At 38.6% G+C, this 23,731-nt stretch overlaps 2 protein-coding genes across 2 annotated transcripts in view; both read left to right on the top strand.

The window, feature by feature from the left end:
* LOC128217827 (uncharacterized) overlaps positions 1-9,759 on the top strand; it is a 10,510-nt gene extending 751 nt beyond the window's left edge. The window contains exon 2 of the mRNA XM_052925230.1: positions 7,696-9,759. Within this exon, the coding sequence (XP_052781190.1) occupies positions 7,696-9,094 (1,399 nt within the window). The 3' untranslated portion in view covers positions 9,095-9,759. The remainder of the gene's footprint in view (positions 1-7,695) is intronic.
* Positions 9,760-23,198: 13,439 nt separating this feature from the next.
* On the top strand, positions 23,199-23,507 carry LOC128216253 (high mobility group nucleosome-binding domain-containing protein 5-like). Its single transcript, XM_052922823.1, has one exon. The coding sequence runs from the start codon at positions 23,199-23,201 to the stop codon at positions 23,505-23,507; it is 309 nt and encodes a 102-aa protein (XP_052778783.1).
* Positions 23,508-23,731: the final 224 nt, after the last annotated feature.

The following is a 23,731-nucleotide window of genomic DNA, read 5'->3' as shown; positions in this document are numbered from 1 at the left end:
TGGCCTTATCTATGGTCCCTTGGGTGCGGGGGCATTTGGCGGGGGGTTTACCAGCAGATTGTCCCCGCAGGGCGGAAACTTTGCCCGGGCTTGGCTGGACCGAAAGTCAAAGTCCCCGCTATTCCCCGGACCTGGGGGGGGCGTGGTTACAAATGACTGTTGCATAACTATAACATATTTGTTTTTACTCGTTCATTATATATCACTTGCAGATCGGGGAGGGAGGGTGTCGAACTCACCCCCTCTGAAATCCTCCATGTTTACTTTTTATTTCATTATAGTTGAACTACTAAATTACCACCAAAGTGCACCATTTGGACTAAAATTGTCATTTCTTTATTTATTTATTTTTCTTTTGTGGGGATCATGTGACCCCCAACTCCCTGCCCCCCTTCCCAGCACTTCCAACCAAATAGATTTCGCTTTTGAGGGAGATGGGAAAGTAAAAGGGTTACGCCCCTAAGTAGCGCCCCACCTAACGTCGAATCCTGGATACGCCCCTGTATACATATATAGACTCGTTATTCGTGTCAGATCCTATATTATGAGACCTTTATTCAAATGGAGAAATATTGAGAAACACTTTATTAAAAGTACTCTCTATTAACTCACGATGTCGGATGATTTGGGCAAAATTTCTAGCTGTGCGGTTTGACTAGATGAATATGTCGTGCACGTACATAAAATGACACTGTAAATAACATAATAATGCGTAATAATTAAATTCCAACGCATTCGGAACTCCTCGGCCATTTACCATCAAAAACAATCTCGGATGTATATGGATGATTACAATGACAGAATTCTTCACATTAAAGTAATTTGCAAGTAGATCGCGTAGCATTTTCAATTCAGCAGTTAAACTTAATGACTTTACTGTTGGGAATCTTAAGTGTCTTTACAATAATACGCTACACTGACAATCAATTAAAAAGACTAAATGATTCAAAATACACGCTAAACACAACGATTCATTTTTACTATTATTAATTTTTACGATCTACCTCTACTGATGTACCGACATACATCCGAGGTTGTTTTCGATGGAAAATGGCCGAGGAGTTCCGAATGGTTCTAATGCTCTTCATTATTTCTCAGATAGTCAAGGGACATAACTCGACACATTCTAAGAGTTATGAGCCTTACTACACATAATGCCACTGTTGTTTGGCGATTATGGTACTGAATATAAACTCTATGCGACTTATGGTATACTGAATTTAAACTCTATGCGACTTATGGTATACTGAATTTAAACTCTATGCGACTTATGGTATACTGAATTTAAACTCTATGCGACTTATGGTATACTGAATTTAAACTCTATGCGACTTATGGTATACTGAATATAAGCTCAATGCGACTTATGGTATACTGAATTTATACTGTATGCGACTTATGGTATACTGAATATAAACTCTCTGCGACTTATAGAATACTGAATACAAACTGTATGACGTTAAATGAATGAATTCGCAAAACATCGTCATAACAAGAAATCTAAGTTATTTTTTAAAACCAAGCCTTTCTTCTATGAAATGTTATTATAAATACCAAGACTTAGACTATACAGTAATTTATGCTATTAGCCTCCCAACATTCCTATACATGTACCATTTACCTTTCAATATAGATATTAATCATCTGGTATTTTTTAAACATATGCTATGCTTTTATTTGTCTTTACTTGTCTTTATTGTGTTTTTTTACTTTTAATATGCCATATTTCATTGTGTCTGTCTGTCTGTCTGTATCGCTGTCTGTATGGCATTCTATATGGCTGTCTGTATGGCCGTCTGTCCGTCTGTCTTTCTGTCTGTCTCTTTGCCGGTGTGTTTGTCTGTGTGTTTGTCTGTGTGTCTCTCTGTCTGTGTCTCGGTCTGTCTGTTTGTCTGTCTGTGTATTTGTCTGTGTGTTTGTCTGTGTGTCTCTCGGTCTGTCTTTCTGTCTGTTTGTGTGTCTTTATGAATATATGTCTGTATGTATGTCTGTCTGTCTGTGTGTATGTCTGACTGTGTGTCCTTCTGTCTGTGTGTGTCTGTGTGTGTATCGCACGTGCGTGCGTGCGTGTGTGTGTGTTTCTGTATGTGTTAGTGTGTGAGTGCGTGCGTGCGTGTCTGGGTGTGTCTGTCTGTGTGTGTTTGACTATGTGTGTGTCTGTTTGTGTGTCTGTCTGTGTGTGTGTGCGTTTGTGTCTGCGGGCGTGCGTGCGTGCGTGCGTGTCTGTCTGTGTGTCTGTCTGTCAGTGAGCGTGTCTGTCAGTGTGTGTGTCTGTCTGTGTGTATTTGTGTGTGTGTGTGTGTGTGTGTGTGTGTGCGTGCGTGCGTGCGTGCGTGCGTGCGTGCGTGCGTGCGTGTGTGTGTTTGTGTCTGTCTGTCTGGGTTTGTCCGTGTGTATACAGAATATTCCAGTCAGTGGTTTTGCGATTCCCCAGTCAAATCGTATTAGTAAATTGCAAACAACAGCTAAATCATTGAAATTTAATGGCCATTATGTCCAGCATTAATTGCATGGGAGTTCTTATTTTGGTCAGTTTTTGGAAAAGTCTATGTTTCTTAGGTTTAACGCTTCATCTCAATTTGTATATTTTGATACTTTTCAAAACTAACAAATAGTTCAACAATAGTTTTTTTACTGAATATAGACATGATTTTCTGAACTATAACTAAGCTAAGAATTAAATCTTTGATAGTGTTAATAATCTCCTGGGCAAAAGTATTTAACTCTCTAAACCACACCCTTGAGTTATGTTTAAAGATTGAAAACATCAAGTACAAAAGTGTAACTAATTGTTTATTATATTTCTTGAACTCGCAACATCGAAATGTATTAATACAAGTAGCGCCTTTAGCTTTGATTGTGTCGATTAATTTAACACTTTGATTACGGTATTGTTGTTTAAGGGGCTATTAGGATTTGGCCTTCGTACGGATGTATTTTAACCCAAATCACGACCCAGTCATAATTCTTTACGAGCCAATTGCACCAATCAGTTGTAACCACGCGACCCCTCTCCCCCCCCCCCGGTCCGGGCCGGGCCGGGGATAGCCCTTACCTAGAGTCCCTGGGGTCGAGGGCATTTGTCGGGGATTTTACCAGCAGTATATCCCCGCAGGGCGGGGATTTTACCCGTAGTTGGCTGGACCGAAGGTCCCCGCTATTCGCCGGACCTTGGGGGGGGGGCGTGGTTACAATTGACTGGTGCAAAACTTTATCGACTACCGGGTTAGTTGTCCGGTTAGCGCAGTGGTTAGCGCACTCGCTTCTCACCTAGGCGACCCGGGCTTGATTCCCGGCTTGGTCGCATGTGAATTTGGTTTGTGGTCACGAAACCGGACATGTGGGTTTTCTCCGGGTTCTCCGGTTCCCACCACAACACAAGACCCCACTCTCGCGTGAAATCGTGTCAACGAGAGTAAATAATAAAATGTTGAAATAACATTTTTTTTTACACAATCGTTGTATATGAATAAATAATATATATATAAAATAAATATGTTTAAACTTATATTTTGACTCCTGTACACGAAGAAAAATGATTCGGGGAGTCGTTTTTCTTTGAATGTAAAAATCTGCGGAAATAATGTTTTTTTTTCTTCGAACCTTCATCATTATAAATACATAAATGAAGGGTCTTGCATTGAGACAAAAACGTAGTCCCTTCGTCCACAACTGCATATAGTTAATTATCGCGAGATTAGCATCAGTAGTATTAGGTATTGGATAGTTTGTAGTTGTAGAAGTAGCTGGTGCTGTTGAAGGGGCAACAACAACAACAACAACAACAACAGTATCAGCAGCAGCGACAGTTGTTTCAGGGGATGCAACATCACTTTATCGGTGGTGGTACTGGTTGTGGTGGTGGTGGAGGAGGTATTGTGGTGCTGGCGGTGACAGTGGCAGTAGCAGTAGCAGTAGTGGAAGTATTAACAGCAAAAGCCGCAGCATTACCAGCATTATTACTAAGATTTGAGAGCACAGTTTTAAATGACCAAACATGTTGACCTAATATATTTATTTAAACTTCAATAGAACATAGTCGGTTCTGTTCGGGGTGGTATACATTTTTACAGACAAGATCGTGGGGAATCATTTTATGATTTGTTTGGGGGAGGTGTAGGGGAGGATGGGGGGAGTAAGTTTTTACATTGGTCACGGTATGAAGACAATGCAAGATGCACACAAAACAAAGCAATTTTCTTGATTGAATCATTTGCAAAACAAATCTTTTTTTAAGAAAATGAATTTGCAATGCCCCAGAATGTGTTCATAATGATGTAAACATAATTCAAGTAAATGTTACATTCGAAGGTTCAGTTTCACATATGATGTATTTTCAACAAGTTTCGATTGAATTTTCCATTGTGTTTACGTATACAGTCGAACCCGTTGACTCGAATTCGTTTGGCTCGAATTCCTCCTTGGCCCGAACTGGATGTTATGGGCTTGTTTCATTATACTGGAGATAAACACTACCGCTTGGTTCGAATTTCCTGAGACTCGAGGTATTTTCGCCGGTCCATAGGAGTTCGAGCCAACGGGGTTCGACTGAACTGAAAAACAAAGCTTTTAAAATGAATAAATAAAAGAGTATTTGTTTTTTCATAAAATGCGAAATCAATAAATCTGCCATTGTAAAATCAATATCTATACGCTTAGTAAAGCATTCCCCTTAATACAATTCGACCTATGAAACAACAAGATTCATATATAATTAAGAAATATTACACTCCACTGAGGGTCATGTGACATTATAAGGACCGGCCAGTCAGCCCCAGAAGGTGTTTATGGACCGAGGCGGTGTGTTTTATTTCTTATATTAAACCGAACACTTTTACCACTTAAATTTTTTAAAGTACCTTTTTTGTGTTTTATTGAACAAATCTAATAATGTTTACTTGCGAAAAAATGCCCTTGAGAAAATTACAAGCAGCACTCACCAGTTTTATGACGTCAGCGGTCCATATTGTATGACGTCAGCGGTCCATATTATTTTTTTGGCGAGGTCCAGATCGGCCAAAAACATGATATGGACCGCTGACGTCATAAAAACTAGTTTTTTTATTAAAATACATTGTTATAAGGACCGATCAACTTTATATACACAAAGAAGAGACACATTTATGTAAGGTATAATATTGCAATATAGGTAACATTTACATTCCAAATAAAACAGTTGTTAGCAGTTCATGTTACTCATTATAAAACAACAAATTATATATATATATAAGTTTGTAATAAGTTTAACTTGTCAATAATTATGTAAAACACTGAATATTTCTTCATGTTTTTATTGCCAAATTTAATACATTCTACCAAATCTGACCCAAACAACAGCAATTCCCAAAACATGATATCATGAGAATTTGACCTAAGATTCTCGGTCAATTAGGGGTTAATGTGTAGCATGAAGTTAACTCTTGTTTAGAAATGAAAAGTGGTATTTCTTGGCATGTGTGACTTTCTTTTTGTGTGCTTGTCTGTCTGAAAGTATGTCTGCCTGCCACCCTGCCTGAGTTAATGTTTGTCTGTGTTTCTTTGTGTGTGTGTGTGTGTGTGTGTGTGTGTGCGTGCGTGCGTGCGTGTGCGTGACTGTCTGCCTGCCTGCATGCCTGTGTGTATGTCTGTCTGTGTGTCCGTCTGTCTGTGTGTCTGTCTGTCTATGTGTCTGTCTGTCTGTGTGTATGCCTGTGTTTGTCTGTGTGTCTTTATATATGTGTATCTGTGTGTCTGTCTGCCTGCCTGCCTAACTGTGTGTATGTCTGTCTGTGCGTAAGTGGGTGAGTGTCTGTCTGTGTGTCTTTCTGTATGTGTGTTTGCCTGTTTTGTTTGTCTGTCAGTATGTCTGTCTGTCTGCCTGGCTGCCTGTGTTTATGTCTATCTGTGTGTCCGTCTGCCTTTGTGTCGGTCTGTCTGTGTGTATGTTTGTCTGTGTTTGTGTGTTTGTCTTTCTTTCTGTATATCACGGTGTCTGTTTTTATTTCAATCTCTCTTCCTTCCTGCCTGTCTGCCTGCCTGTGTTTATGTCTATCTGTTTGTACGTTTTACTGTGATTCTGTCTGTCCGTGTATCTGTGATTGTCTGTTTCTTTCTATGTGTATGTGAGTATTTGTGTGTGCGCGGTGCCTGCCTGCCTGCCTGCCTGCCTGCTTTACTGCCTGTGTGTATGTCTGTCTGTGCGTCCGTCTGTCTGTGCGTCTGTCTATATATGTGTCGGTCTGTCTGTGTGCCTGTCTGTGTGTATTTCTATATGTGTATCGTATATCTTTGTGTCTGCTCTCTTACCTGCCTAAATGTGTGTCTCTCTGCCTGTCTGTGTGTATGGCTGTCTGTTAGTGTGTGTCTTTCTGTGTGTCTATCTGTCTGTATGTCTGTCAGTATTTCTGTCTGTCTGCCTGCCTGCCTGTGTTTATGTCTCTCTGTATGCCCGTCTATCTTTGCGTCGGTCTGCCTCTGTGTCTTTCTTTCTGTATTTCAGTGTGTCTGTTTGTATGTCCGTCTGTCTGTTTGCCTGCCTAACTGTGTATATGTCTGTGTGCGTGTCCGTCTGTTTCTGTGTATGTTTCTGTCTGACTATGTGTTTGTGTTTGTCTGAGTTTGTTTCTGTCTGTGTGTCTGTTCGTCTGTCTGCCTGACTGCTTGCCTGTGCGTATGTCTGTATATGTGTCCGTCTGTCTTTCTGTCTGTCTATCTGTCTGTCTGTGTTTGTGTGTGTGTGTGTGTGTGTGTGTGTGTGTGTGTGTGTCTCCCTCTGTCTGTCTGCCTGAGTGTGTGTGTGTGTTTGTGTGTGCGAGCACGTTTGCGTGTTAATGCGCGTGCGTGAGTGTGTCTGTGTGTGTGTGTTTGCGTGTGTGTGAGGTTGTGTGTGTGTGAGTGTGTTTGTTTGTGTCTTTGCCTGTGTCTGTCTGTTTGTCTGTAGGTGTGTCTGCCTGTCTGTATGTGTTTGTCTGTGTGTATTTCTATATATGTGTATCTTTTATCTTTGTGTCTGCTCGCTTACCTGCCTAACTGTGTGTCTGTCTGCCTGCCTGCCTAACTGTGTGTATGACTGTCTGTGAGTGAGTGTCCTTCTGTGTTTCTATCTGTCTGTATGTCTGTATGTCTGTTTGTCTGTCGGTATTTCTTACTGTCTACCTGACTGCCTGCCTGTGTTTATGTCTATTTGTGTGTCCACCTGTTTTTGTGTCGGTCTGTCTTTGTGTCGGTCTGTTTGTCTGTGTGTGTCTTTATTTCTGTATATCAGTGTGTCTGTTTGTATGTCTGCCTGTCTGTCTGCCGAACTATGTGTATGTCTGTGTGCGTGTCTGTCTGTTTCTGTGTGTGTATGTTTGTCCGTCTGTCTGTATTTTGTCTGCCCGTGTGTCTGTGTTTGCCTGTGGTTTTTACTGTCTGTGTGTCTGTCCGTCTGCCTGCCTGTGCGTATGTCTGTATATGTGTCCGTTTGTCTGTGTTTCTGTCTGTCTATGTGATTGCGTGTCTGTCTGTATGTCTATTTTGCTGTGTTTATATATGTGTTTATGTAGGTCTGCCTGTTTGTCTGTCTGTGTTTGTGCCTGTCTGTCTGTCTTTCTGTCTGTCTGTTTGCAAGACGACGAAAACGACGACGAAATATAAGTATTTAAATTAAAGTGATTTTAGAAAAATGTTATAAACAAGCGTCTTCATGAAAAACAAGTTTTCCTTCTTTCATTGCAGACTATGTTCATCAATACAGCACATTCCAGACGTTGCAAGGGACATCCGCAAAGATCCCGGGTTTCGCCAACTACCTCAACAGGTTGCTGTTCTTAGGAAGCAGATAGAAGATATGAAAAACGACCGAAAGAAAAATAGTTCCTCATTGAGGAAGACTCGAACAGCCATTGTTGATGAAATCAAAGCAATTCGTAAAATGATCAACGGCATGCTTGACAAGATGGAGAAAACAACCGTTCAAGAATTAGACCGTCTGGTAGCTGATCAGGAAATGTCCATTAAGAAAGATATGGAATCCTGCACACAGATGCACGATGAATTAAAGAACATCATAGATGACATACAAAGCAAAGACTCATCAGGCGAACCACCCCTATATATTGGTTTCAAAAAATGTGAAGAAAAAATCAAACAAGCAAAAGAAATTCTGCAAAACATGTCAAGTGTTGTCAAATACGATTTAACTTTTCGTAAACATAATGGAATAGAAGATAACTTGTCTTCGATGAAGACATTTGGAGAGTTAAATGAATCGAATGTTCTTTGTAAACAACCATGTACATCGCTATTCCCGCGAGATCATGTATTTGCTACAGAAGGTTACAAGGAGTACAACGTGAAGATGAGTTCAGACAAAGATACATGGGATATCTATGAGATATGTAGTATTGAAGGGATGTGTGAGCTGCCTGGTGGAGAGATTGTTATTACAGACTTCATCAACAGTAAAGTGAAACTCCTGGACCAGGAGTACAGGGTTGTCGACCACTGTGATGTTCCCAAGTATCCATATGACGTGTGCCACATTGGCGGAAATGAGGTTGCCGTTTGTGTTAACAACAATGATGATAGACATGAACTTCATTGCATTAACATTACAAAAGGGAAACTTGTGACTACGAGAAAGTTAAGTTTCTCCCATGAATGTTACGGCGCAGCTCATCACGGGAACAACCTTTACATTTCATCATTCACCGCGCTGTACGTCTATACGATGACGGGGAAGCAGGTGAAGAAGCTGTACGAGGATAAGACCGGTTATGACACGGTGGTGAGAATTGCCATCAGTAACGACGGGAAGACTATCTACATCACAAACTACTCATACAATCAACTTATCACCCTGGACAACCTCGGCAACAAGCTGGCCACATTCACTGATCCTGACTGGAGTGGACCTTGGGGAGTACACGCGACAACTGCTGGACACGTGTTCGTCTGCTGCTTTGACTCCGACACAGTGCTGCAGGTTGGCAAGGACGGAAAGACGAAGTTGGCCACACTGGCAAGGAAACAAGACGGAGTGTACAGACCTAAAGCTTTGTTCTTCAGCAGCCGCTCTTCCTCTCTGGTTGTCGGCGGACTGAAAGGCACGCTCCTCGTCATCAATGTACAATAAATAATAGATCCAATTACAAGTGGCAAAAAATACAATTATTATAACTGATTGATTTTTACTTTAACCTTTCTCGTAAATATAAGTACGGATGGAAAATGTACATGTATATAATACAAGAATCATATTTGCTTAAACGTACATATACCTTTATATTTGACGTATTTTATTTGCTTTTAGCTACATAGTTATAATGTTTATCGTGCACATGTTATTCAACTTAATGACTTTTTATTGTATAATGTTATTCCCTTATATTCAATATGTTGTTAGTGTGTATGTATACTCGTATATATATATATATTTAGATTTATTCTTTATTTAATGTTAAAATAAAATATATTATACGGCCCGTTTTGCCATGTGCCTTTAAAAAGCTTCAATACTTTTACTACAACTACAAGAGAGCCAGTTATATGTTAACTATTTTCACTGGAAACCTAGATGAACGTAGGTGCATTAATTATGCAGAGTTTCTTTAAAGTAAAAACAATAACAACATATACCATGATTATAGTTGGATTTGTTTTCAATTAAAGGCACACAATAAAGATTGATTCAAAAAACATTTTGTTTTTATATTAAATGCAGAATTATGTTGAACTCATTAGACAGTATGATCAAAACATTAACAAACATAACGCGATACGTTTTAAATAAAAAATACCTTTAATAAAATATTTTTAATTAATAGCTACGTGGCCATTAAAACGTGCAAAAACGTCTTTACACAAATTATGTTTATTGTTTGTTTTAGTAATTATTATCAAATGAATTAAACATAATACTGCATTTATAAAATAATAATATTGCACCAACGTGTTCGGAGTCTGTTTTATATCCGTATATCCTCCCCGTACACGTTACAGGGTCCGTATTTCCATAGCTTTCACGTTGCATGCACGGGGTCCGTATTTCCAAAGCTTACACGTTGCATGCACGGGGTCCGTATTTCCATAGCTTACACGTTGCATGCACGGGGTCCGTATTTCCATAGCTTACACGTTGCATGCACGGGGTCTGTATTTCCATAGCTTACACGTTGCATGCACGGGGTCCGTCTTTCCATAGCTTACACGTTGCATGCACGGGGTCCGTATTTCCATAGCTTACACGTTGCATGCACGGGGTCCGTCTTTCCATAGCTTACACGTAGCATGCACGGGGTCCGTATTTCCATAGCTTACACATTGCATGCACGGGGTCCGTCTTTCCATAGCTTACACGTTGCATGCACGGGGTCCGTATTTCCATAGCTTACACGGAGCATGCACGGGGTCCGTCTTTTCATTGCTTACACGTTGCATGCACAGGGTCCGTCTATCCGTAGCTTACACGTTGCGTGCATGGGGTCCGTCTTTCAATAGCTAAAACGTTGCATGCAAGGGGTCCGTCTTTCCTTAGCTTACACGTTGCATGCACGGGGTCCGTATTTCCATAGCTTACACGTTGCATGCACTGGGTCCGTATTTCCATAGCTTACACGTTGCATGCACGGGGTCCGTATTTCCATAGCTTACACGTTGCATGCACGGGGTCCGTATTTCCATAGCTTACACGTTGCATGCACGGGGTCCGTATTTCCCTAGCTTACAAGTTGCATGCATGGGGTCCGTTTCCATAGCTTACACGTTGCATCCACGGGGTCCGTATTTCCATAGTTTACACGTTGCATGCACGGGGCCCGTCTTTCCTTAGCGTACACGTTGCATGCACGGGGTCCGTCTTTCCATAGCTTACACGTTGCATGCACGGGGTCCGTATTCCCATAGCTTACACGTTGCATACAAGGGGTCCCTTGATCCCTTCCGTACATGCTACGTGTATGGGGTCCGTATATCCATCGTGTGCACGTTGTATGTATGGAGTCCGTTCTTTTGTCCCGAGCATGCCAGGATACGGCTTCCATACATCCATATGTATATTTATATATTATTTTTTTGGCCAAAAATTAACGGTTAAAAGTGCACCATGAGCTTTCGGTCTTGTGACGTCACAAGATTGACGTCACACGCAAGGTAGTGTTGATCAGGCTCATCCGTACCGGAACCAGTTTGTGAGTTCACGAACGAGCGAATCGTTCACGTGCACGGGTTGTCTGCTGAAGTAAAAATGCATCATGTATCGGTGCTTCGGCATCGCACATGCGCGGTCTGAAAAAATAGAAATAAAATATAATAAATAAGCAAAGATGGCATGAAGCACTCGTTCACCTATAATAGGCGTACCTGAAACCAGGCGCGAAGCTGCCTTATACGCGAGTATGGGGCTAAATCCACATGATTCTGACAAAAATCAGCCAAAGTTGCAGTATGCGTACTTGACTCCATAATCCTGTCCATTATTAACTGTCCATTTTCCAGTGCTAAATAAAGCACCTCAGAACGCCAAAAATGCACCAGATTGGACCATTTTTTCCCCTGTTTTCGAGGGGTCATGCCCCCGGAATCCCATAGCATAATTATGAATCCACATTAATAGAGGGCTAGCTACGCCCCTGGAAGCATGTTTAATTGTATGCCCCTATAACTTGAGAGACACATTAAAGTGCGAACATTTTTCATTAGTTCTAAAGAATAAAAAGACCCTGAATGTCATTTAACCATTCATTGGACTACTTAAAGGATACTTCGTTAATAAAAATTGCAACTGTGGCGGATCCGTGGTCTACTGTAACACACTTGACTGTCAATCCATGGGTCGCAGGTTCGTATCCCCGCCGCGCCACTAAAAATAAAATACTAATCGTCTCCCGGGACGGACGTAAAATGAGTGTCCTGTGTGACAGTGCTATTACTGCAGTTTAACAATGTCAGAAAATCTCGAAATGCCTTAATAGGATTTCGAGATTTTCTAACATTGTTAAACTGCAGTAATTCATAGTTATTTTATGCTTGATAGTTGGTAGGAGCGACCCCTTTGATAAATATGAAGAAAAAAAATATTTTAGGTTAAATGCCATTTAATTGTGTACAGGTCAAATGACACCAAAGCAGGAGTTCATTCCCATCAAATCACTGTGTAATAATAGCAGCAAAAATAACAAAAGCAATCTTAGTGTTTGGCGCGGATGTGCATACCAGGTAAGTCGTTTACATTTGTATGTAATACGTAAATAGTTTAATTCAAGTCAACACTAGTGTAAAAGGCATTTAATCACGCTCGACATATGGTTTAACATATTTTATTACTGAAAGAAACATACAAAGTATGCAAGGTCGTATATACAATATCTAAATATAGGAATTAAATTGCTCGACATGTTGTTTGTAAAATGAAAGTATAAAATATAACAATTATACAGTGTCAATGCGGTCTCCACTAACCTCTGAATCGCAGGTACAAAAATGTCAAACCTTGTCATTATTTCCATTTTTTGGTGTTATAAAACTCATTAGAGCCTGCGGATATTTTTGAGTTATTAGAAGCGTCAGAAATTTGTCGAAGTAAAATGCAGGAGCGCGTACAAGTGTCGTAACTTAGGGGGCGTAACCGTTTGAATTGTGCCCCTCCCTCAGAACCAAATGAATTTGGTTTAAAGTGTTGAAAGGGGGGGGGGGCGACAATCCCCCAAGAAACTTTTTACAATTTTTATTTTTCTCATACATTTAAATAAAAAGTAAACTTTTGCGATTTAATTTGGGGGGGGGGGGTCTTCCGGGGGCGCCGCCCTTGGATTCACCAGTGAAACGTGTCCTGTAATCTACATTATGTTTAAAGGGCCAAACTCGCTCTTCTTGGTATATATATTTTATAAATCATCCAGTCGAAACCCATTGGCTCGATATCGCTTGGCTCGATTTCCTCGCTAGCTGGAACTGAACGTTGTGAACCGCTTATCTTTTACTAAAAATATGTAAGGATACACACTTGGCTCGATATTTGCGAGACTCGAATTATTTCGTCGGTCCCTGGGCTATCGAGCCAACGGGTTTATAAGACAACCTTAATAAGGTATTCGACCGAAGCAGATGTGAACTACAGTTGCCTGGTGACGTCATATTATATTGATATCACTTGAAAGGGTTTTGTGTCCAGAATTATTTTTTACCAAAAATAACTTAAAATGTTTTTTATTAGGCCCTTCAAAGATTGCAAAATATGGCGTTAACATCCATTTAAATTGAAACAAAATAGCAAATATACAAACTGTACATAACTTAATGTAAGATATGTTGTCGATTGTTACTTTTTTTGAACGAATTAGAAATCAGCCAGCACATACTTAAAGTACACCGTATTGTGTATGGTTACCAACAGACAACTTCAGGTACCAATAAATACTTTTCCTATATATTATACATGTATAGTCAATTGAGCAATTTGCATGTAAGATAAGACTGGTTTCAAGTACTTCAGGTATATTTCTGTTAGCTTTATTAACGCTCTGGCTAGGACATTCTGTTTTACTGAGTGCCACTTTAAAGTGACTCGCTCATGTCTTTTTACCAAAAATTACTTTTATTGTTAATGCATCAGGAAACACTTATTTTATCATTATTTGACTCTATGATATCGAAATTGCAGAAAATATACAATTATAGCATTAAAAAGTATTTTGGCTTTAGTGGGGTTCGAACCCACGCCGGTAAAGTCAAGAAAAAAGTAGAGTACATCCGTTTAGTCCTAACGGCCACCGGGACGTTAAAAAGTGATGAGGATATGTTAACATCTTAAGGATACATTGATGACATCACGAGATAATGTCAATCAACTAACACCACAGCCGTAATTAATTTTCAATCGCCATTGGCTGAAGGGTTCGAGCTTTTGGTATTTTTGTTTTAACACTTCTTACGATTTGCTACATTTTATTTCGTAATTAAAAAAGTGCATTTTACAGTCCATGAGTGAGTCCCTTTAAAACAAGGGTTGGGCCTTTAAGTCTTATTATCTTATATTCATACTGAATTGCGATCTGTCTGTATGACAGATATTGAAAAACATCTTTGCTTTAAATGATTTCAATTTAATGACTTCTAGACATATCGATTCTAATAAGCCTGTCATCTTCAAAGACGTGACTCAAACACAAATATGTTGTTTCTTCCAAACAATGTGTTAAAACTAAAAATGCCTTGAGAAATTAAGCGTCAAATTCTATTCAGGGTTGTCAATGCATTTATTTTTGAGAAAGGATGTATAGATATGTTTTGAATATATAATGATATTGAAATGATATCGGAAAGATGTGGCTTGTTGATTTGAGTTACGTGTATTGATTTGTTTCATATACAACGATTCAATACTTTGTACAAGAGAAATGGTAAAAATAACAAACAGTAAATGATGATGATGATGATGATGATGATGATAATGATGATGATGATGATGATGATGGTCATGATCATGATGATGATAATCATCACGACGACGACGACGACGACTGACGTTGATGATGGTGACGATATCGATGATGATGTTGCTGCTGCTGCTGCTGCTGATGATGATGATGCTGCTGCTGCTGATGATGATGATGATGAGAACTGAGAGGTATTGCATTTTGAAAACTGTTCGGAGATACTGTTTTGACTGGTTTGTTATATTGAACAAAAATTGTTAAAGACAATTCATAATTCAATCTTTATTGTTTAAATCGTTGTTAAATCTTTTAAATAAACAGTATTTCAGATCAATGTCAAATACGTGATAAAATCCTCAGTTGAAGACATAATGCAAGGACTCCTGAAACCGACATTTTGTCACATGGAGGGCAAATTATTCTATGCGCATGTGTACCGGAAGGCTAGTACGATGATGGATCACAACAAAACGATGATGAAACGCGACGGAACGATGTAGACAACACGACAGTACGATGATGAAAACACAACATATGATTATGAAAACACGATAGTACGATGATGAAAACGAGACGGTACGATGATGAATGCGCGATAGTACGATGATGAAACCGCGATATCACGATGATGAAAACGCGACAGTTCGATGATGAAAACGCGACAGTACGGCGTTGAAAACGCGACAATACGATACTACGATTATGTAAGCGCTGGTGAAATGCGACAATACGATGGTGAAAAACGATAGTCGCATTATCACCATCGAACTGCCGTAGTATCGCTGTCGTACTATCGCGTTTTCATCATTGTATTGTCGCGTTTTCATTATCGTAGTTTCGTGATTTCTCGTTTACATCATCATACTATCAAGTATCGTGTTTCAGATTAACACATTCATAGGCGATGGCCATAACAGCATTCCGTATAATTTTATATTGCTTCCCAGCTGGTAGATTAGTGCAAGGGAAAATCGGAAACCAGGATCTCGCGAGATGCGAGGTGAAACTTCAGGCAAGGCACATACTTGCTTTAGTTTGAAGGTGTAAGGCTATTCCACTAGACTTCTCTCATTTTAGAGGAACTATTTGACGTCACTAGTGATTTAAAATTACTGCGTTTTACAACGTCAGTAAACAACGTCGCACGCCCTTTTTGGTGAACTGTACAAAAGTGCGTTTTCTACGTCAACTTTTCCACAAGCTTATAATTTTAGATATGCAAGAAAAAATATCAACCATGTTTTTCAGGTCCGGGTCGAAAAATTCGACCCTCGGGCAAGTGTGTGTACCGGAAACACATGATAGGTACTTAAAATATCATTTTGATTAGGACCTGTTTCTCCTTAATTATTCATTCGAAATGGTCTTGAAATACTGAGGTACATGTAAAATAGTTTGTTCATACACATCATAAACACCATACTTAAAAGTATACATATGTACCAACTGATAAATTCAACTTTTTTTCTCCAAGTTGTATTCAATAATTTATTAACTAAATTGTTCAACTATGAATACACGCATTTTTAAATTGAGAAATTGCAAGGCAATATGTTTTGTATGGAACAATGCATTCATGACCTGCGCAAACTGTTTAAAATATGAACAAATAAAATATTTCAAACATGTTATTTATGTATATTTTGTTTGATAAATAGTAAAAATAAACACATACAATTAGTCACACACATTATTGCAAGAGCACCTTATAAAATGTTTGAGTAGTTAAAGGCTTGTTCACGTTTTAAGGCTTAAACATCACAGAAAAACATCCATTCAATTTTATATGTCCACAAAATGATGATAATATTCATATTGAAGCTGTTTTGTTAATATTTATTTAAATATGACAGAAAATACCCCCTGTGCCGACAAGCATTAAACATGGAATGACCTCAGGCTTGGATTTACAAAATTCTGCCAAAAGCTGCTTGGTGTTTGTTCTTTCAAGACAAGATATATAACTTAATTTAGACTAAGTTTTTAAAATTGTTTTGCACACTTGAAACAGTATAAGATATGATGTCATGTTGAAATTGTACATTTTTATGAGCTATTGAAAATGTAAAGGCTTAAACCTATCAAGAACAGATTCTCATTGAAAATTTGAGTGAAGTCAAGTTCAGAAAGCAGCTTAACCCATTGAAAATTTGAGTGAAGTCAAGTTCAGAAAGCAGCTTAACACATTGAAAATTTGAGTGAAGTCAAGTTCAGAAAACAACTTAACCCATTGAAAATTTGAGTGAAGTCAAGTTCAGAAAGCAGCTTAACCCATTGAAAATTTCAGTGAAGTCAAGTTCAGAAAGCAACTTAACACATTGAAAATTTGAGTGAAGTCAAGTTCAGAAAGCAGCTTAACACATTGAAAATTTGAGTGAAGTCAAGTTCAGAAAGCAACTTAACACATTGAAAATTTGAGTGAAGTCAAGTTCAGAAAGCAGCTTAACACATTGAAAATTTGAGTGAAGTCAAGTTCAGAAAGCAGCTTAACACATTGAAATTTTGAGTGAAGTCAAGTTCAGAAAGCAGCTTAACCCATTGAAAATTTGAGTGAAGTCAAGTTCAGAAAGCAACTTAACCCATTGAAAATTTGAGTGAAGTCAAGTTCAGAAAGCAGCTTAACACATTGAAAATTTGAGTGAAGTCAAGTTCAGAAAGCAGCTTAACACATTGAAAATTTGAGTGAAGTCAAGTTCAGAAAGCAGCTTAACACATTGAAAATTTGAGTGAAGTCAAGTTCAGAAAACAACTTAACCCATTGAAAATTTGAGTGAAGTCAAGTTCAGAAAGCAGCTTAACCCATTGAAAATTTGAGTGAAGTCAAGTTCAGAAAGCAACTTAACACATTGAAAATTTGAGTGAAGTCAAGTTCAGAAAGCAGCTTAACACATTGAAAATTTGAGTGAAGTCAAGTTCAGAAAGCAGCTTAACACATTGAAAATTTGAGTGAAGTCAAGTTCAGAAACAAGCCCAATACATGCATGTACTGTCAAATGCACCTAAAACATAAAAGTACTGTCAATCACAGCTTATCACAATATGTTACTAATAAAACCATCTTGTAATCATCACCATAAGTAATCTCTGATTTGCAGAACTCAAAACAAGTAAAAAAAATAAAAATCACATTATACGCGGCATTTGGCTTAGTTACGCTGATTTTCAAAATGTTAAATAATGAGCTACAAGAATCGAAGATCATACGAATGGAATTAAGTACATGTATATGGTTAAATGAGTTGAGAATGAGTTTGACTTCAGTATTTTCGTGATATTGGGGCCTGGTATCGTAGAAAAAATAAAAAAGCGAATTTCCTTTGCGAATCAAGCCGATTTTTTTACGTTCAGCGAAAGACAAATATGACGTCATGACAACGCTTAACTATCATTAACATAATTAAGTAAAAATATTCTTCAACCGTATACAGTCGAATCTTGTTGGCTCGATATCGCTTGGCTCGATTTTCTCGTTGGCACGAACTGGATGTTAAGAACCGCTTTTGTTTTACTATTTGCAATCATTCCCGCTTGGCTCGATATTCGCGAGGCTCGAAGTATTTTGGCCGGTCACTGGGATATCGAGCCAACGGGTTTCTACTTTAGTAAGAAACAGTTTTAAGGTGGAATTGTAACTGCAAGTATGTATACAAATAAGTTAATTGAAATAAAACAATGACTGGAGGATCATTACCGTAAAGTTTTCACAACATTGATGAAGAAGTTTAGGAGAGGATGTTTCTTTTAATTGTGAAGTTAGAGTCAATGAGGTATTTATTTCATGATTCTGGTACATGCACACAACAAATTCATGCTCCAATACACATAACTGGAGTCAGGCGTGGATCAGCGCACGTTTTGCACGTGCTACTTATTCAACTATACTATGAAGTTTTTGATCACTCAAATGACACATGTATACCCAGTAAATGATTTTCAAAACGATTTTCGGACAAAAGTTGCGATTCCTTTATCAATTTACGATGCCTAGATTAAGAAGTGAAAACCGTGCTAGGATTTTGACAATGCTATAGTGTTGACGTACACACAAATCTGTCGCTGGACGTTTTACGTGGCTAGTTCGAAAAATTCACGCTAAGTACAGCGGATAAATGAAACAGGGAGTGTGTAAGGCTGATTATGGTGGTTGTACATTTGATAATCATCGTAATAAATATGATATTTTACGAGGCAATTACTATGAGAAATATCTCGTTAATTTGTGTTGCATCTTTGATATTCATTTTTTAAACGGTCGCTTTCCTGGTGATAAAGGTTGCGATTGTACATATTTTTTCAAATGATGGTGCTAGGGTTGTTGATTATATGATCGCGTCTTCTTCGTTATTTCAGTATAACAAAGATTTTAAGGTCTTAGATAGAGATGGTTCAGACATTTTTCATGTGTTTTAGAGTTTCCAATTATTTAACATGATAATAAACAGAAAAATTATGTAAATTTGCAGGGCTCAATTAAGAAGTTCCGTTGGCGCAGTTCTGTAAAGGGTGATTTTTTATTGAAATTTAGAGACTTGTTAGAAAATCAGTATTAATTACTGATTGGATCCATAGGCACGAATGTAAACTCTGCTGTAGATTGTAATACTTCCTTATATCAGGAAGCGGGCAGCTGCATGTTGCAGAAGTTTCGATATGTTTCTTCTCAGCCCGCATGGTGGGACGATGAGAGTGACCGATTAAAATCAATAAAATATGCTGCTCTACGTATATTCAGAGTTACTAAATTAGCATCTGATCTCCGGTTTTATAAAGACAGGCGAAATGTTTTAAGAATTGTTGTGACAGAAAACTATACGAGTATCAACATTGGAATAGATTGGCGTTAGTAAATAGTAGTGATAATCCCAGTTCGTTTTGGAAAGTTCTAAAGAAGAGTAAACCCATTAAAGCTATTGACTCTAGTATTTCTAGTGAGGAATGATGTACATATTTCATCTAATGAATTGTATCAAGGAATGAGGATAATTATACTTTTTGAACATTTTTTCATCTCATGTGTAAATGTACTATGACACAACTTATTGTACTACGTATGATGTTTACTATTTTGAAATGCATTTTAGGCCAGAGCCTTTATTTACAAAATCAACTCTTGACTTGAATATTGACTTGACTTGACAGGCCAAGATCAGGTGCGCCACGCATGACGTCAGCACGTCAGAACAATATCATACGTACACGTCATCTCCGCGATCGTTTTGTTACAGCGCGTTCAACGCCAAACCTTATTGGAGGCTGTAGAGGAAGGGTTATCAACCACTATACAGCGAGAAATCGGCTTCTATAGAGGGGCATACGCTGAAGGAGAACTATCGTGACGTGATTCTCACATGGCGTCACCGTCAAGTTTGACGTCAGTGGGCGGTCGACAATCGTGCTTGTCGATGGGGTATCGTGATATTTATTGATGAATCACGATTCGATATCTCCAATGCAGACAAGAGACTACGTTTTATACAGGCGACTTATAAACGCAACGCATGTACATATATATATATGTAATTCTATAAACATCGTATTTAAAATATGGGCTTTCATATGAACCAAATACAAACACTGGTGTAAATTGAACAACAAGAATAAGGGTATACTCTATTTCAAAGTACTGCGTACACTAATGTTGTGCCTTTAAACATAGTTTTCGCCTTAAATGTTTAACTACTTGAGTTTTACTTTGAGTTGTCCTAGTAGTTTCCTCTTTTTATTGAACTATAGAAAGTAACTGCTAATCGATTTATTTTTCACTATTGTTGTTCAGCCTTAAAAAAAATAAACTCTTAGTTATATTTTGTCAAGCACAACGTTCAATAACAAGGGTTGTGGCCTAGTTTGTTGTGTTTTGTACAATGTTGTCAAGCATAACGTTCAATAACTTGCGTTTGTTCAAAGTTCTAAGCGTTGTAATGTATCTGCACGATAGTTGATGTTTAATCTTATTAACTTAAACAGACTGCATTTAATAGCTTTTGCCTTTTCATTTGAAAGTCAAAACAGCGCACATATCGTTAGGTAAATCATCTTAGAAAGGTTTACTTCAATAACAATGTTTTTAATGTTTTTCGTTGTTGTTCAAGTGTTAAGAGGATCTGTGGTTGCAGACCAAAACAAACCTCTCATATATTTACATCCTCTTTTTAATTACATGTACCAATCGTAGGAAGTTGTATTATTGCAGAAACGCATCAGACCGTTCATGCATTCAGGGTTTGATTTTATGATGTTGTACTACACATAAATGACTGTATGGTATATTAATCGATTTTACTTGATGGCGTTCGCTGAAATTTCTGACGATATCATGGCCAGCTCATTCTTGCAATTTATGTTTTTCTAATATATGTTTGCTTTATTGTTTCTAATATCGATCAAAAGCAATCAAAATATAATATTATATGAATTATAAAATAAACTCTTCTTATTTTTATTCCGAAAACTACATATAATAAAGCAAAAAATAATGCCGTGGTATTTTATGAACAATATAAACATTGGAATGCATACACCACTATGATAACTTTGTTAACAGAAGTTGTGGCAGAATTCAAAGTCGTGTTCTCACTAGTGGATACGCCCGCCTACCATGCCATATAGGTCACCAGTCTGGAAAATTTCATTTTATTATTCAAAGCAATCCAAAAGTAGCCCTGTATAATTGTAGGAATATCCTACGACTGGTACGCACTCGTAAAGTAGGAGAAGCATCAACAAGTAGTGCTGAATATGACACGCCCACCTACCTCCCCATATAGGTTACTAGGGAAAATTGGTTTAAAGCATTCTCAAGAATGGGCCATAATTGGCTCAAAGTCGACAAAAAAAAAAGGTTTTCGTCTGGGTCTGGTACTCACCGTTTAAATACGATAGCTCTTTACGAGGTTGGGTCTGGTACTTACCGTTTAATTACGGTAGCTCATTGCGAGGTTGGGTCTGGTACTTACCGTTTAAATACGGTAGCTCATTGCGAGGTTGGGTCTGGTACTCACCGTTTAAATACGGTGGCTCATTACGAGTTTGTTCTTTAAAAAATTGTTTTATTTTTGTGCTTCATTTGGTTAATGTTTTTTTTTAAATATTTGATATGTTTTTATTAATTATGTCGCAATAATTTCAATATTTAGTGTTGTTATTACAAGACCATTACATTCAGTATAAATTATTTTTATTAATTATCTGTTTGGTTTTAGTGTGTTTTTGAAATATTCAAATGTTGTCTTTCATTCGCAGTTTAATAGTTTGATGTAATGCTGAAATATACCAATGACATATATTGATAGATGGCATGATTTTACAGTATTTAATATTCGATTCGGTATGGACAAGAATGAACGATGTAAAACATGCAACACTTTTATTATAACAATATCAGATTTTAGAAATAGACTCGGAGTATGCTGGATTTGATATTATTTTGCGTATGTATCTAGTACGTAAGTTGGTAAGTTGGTAGACAAATACAAAGAAAAAACTCTCAACCTTGGTACAAGTATCGTTTGCATCAATTATTTGTCGACAGTATACTCCTGTTTTAAGTATGAAAACAATATCCTAACAAATCTCGTCAGACAAGCTTCAGTCTGTTTCCGGTGGAACTGTTGTCGCGGGCGCTACCCCGTAAGTCCCCGGAAGATGTCGTAAAGGCCGTACAAACCCTGGACCGATGAGAGGCGGACCGGTCGGCCGTCATGGTAGTCCTCCATATGGAGTCTGTGAAAGTATGTATAAGAGGATAATTAACCAGTCGACTAACATTTTGCTTGCCTTTAAAAACAATGCCTCGTTCTTGTTGGATCTGAATTCTTCCAAACCGTGAACAATTGCATTTACCTTTTTTGTACAGCCCTTCTCACCATTACCGGGTTATTGTCATTAAAATTGCTATATAGATATTTTGTATCGTTGCTGCTGTTGCTGGTGATGCTGCTCTGTTGATTGTATGATTTAATATTGTATATACCTTAGAATACCAAAGTCAGTGAATACGGTAGCATGATGTTGATAATGGTTCTTCACTTTTAGGTAAATATCCGTTTCGTAATAAATAAAATAATATTATTCAATGCACAAGTTAACTTTACTATTAAATGGATACAGCGTACCCTGATCACCATAAGTTCAGCGCCATTTTGGTTCTAATTATTATTGCGCGTTTATTGCCATTTGATAAGAAATTGTAAAATAGATATTTTGAAAATTATTTTTTTTTCAATCTATTTTCAAACTATATGCTAACATGTTAATGATTGTTTATTTTATATGATTATGTATTAATCCATGGATTCCATCAATGACAGGAAATGTAAGCAATGCTAAAACGAATAAAAATTGTTTTGCAGTTTTTACCCAATTTGACACCAGATCAAAGCGCTCCGAACAAAGTATATGTGTCCTTTATATTTCAAAATTCAGTTATTTATCAATGATCCCACTATTTCTATTAAAATTAGACATATAAGTTATTGCAATAATTAATATTAAACATTGAGCACGCAAAATTCAAAATTCAAAATAGCCATAGTTAATTATGATCTTTGTACACGAGCATTCCAAACTACCCATACAATATATATGCAATTATAATATAATTATAATTGTCATTTGCCGACAATGCATTGGTACTGAAAGGAGGGGATTCGGAGAGAAGGGGAGAGGTGGGGAGAGGAGAGGAGATGTTAGGAGGGGAGGCGAGGAGAGGCAAGGAGACTGTAGGCGAGGAGAGGAAAGGAGAGGTGGGCAGAGGTGGGGAGATGTTAGGAGGGGAGGCGAGGAGACGGGAGGCGAGAAGAGGAGATGAGAGGTGGGGAGATGAAGGGAGGGGAGGGCAGGAGAGGAGAGACAGGAGAGGAGAGGTGGGAAGAAGAGGGGAAGAGAAAAGGGGAGAGGAGGGGAGAGGTAGGGAGAGGAGATGAGAGGTGGGGAAAGGTAGGGAGAGGAGATGAGGAGTGGGGAAAGGAGGGAAGAGTAGAGGAGGGGAAGAGAGGAGGGAAGAGGTGGGGAGAGGAGTGGAGAGATAGGGAGAGGTGGAAAGAGGAGAAGAGAGCAGAGGAGGGGAGGAGGGGAGGGGATGGGAGGAGAAAAAAGGAGGGGAGGGGAGGATAGGTGGGTAGAGGAGCGAGGGGAGGGGAGGGGAGGAGAAGAGAGGAGGGGGGACAGGGGAAGGGAGCGGAGAAGAGGAAGGGAGAGGAGAGATAGGGAGAGGTGGAAAGAGGAGAAGAGAGCAGAGGAGGGGAGGAGGGGAGGGGATGGGAGGAGAAAAAAGGAGGGGAGGGGAGGATAGGTGGGTAGAGGAGCGAGGGGAGGGGAGGGGAGGAGAAGAGAGGAGG

This window comes from Mya arenaria, chromosome 14 (genome assembly GCF_026914265.1).
Source record: "Mya arenaria isolate MELC-2E11 chromosome 14, ASM2691426v1".
NCBI lineage: Eukaryota > Metazoa > Mollusca > Bivalvia > Myida > Myidae > Mya > Mya arenaria.
The sequence above is the reverse complement of the archived record's forward strand: the minus strand, read 5'-3'. Positions and strand labels throughout refer to the sequence as shown.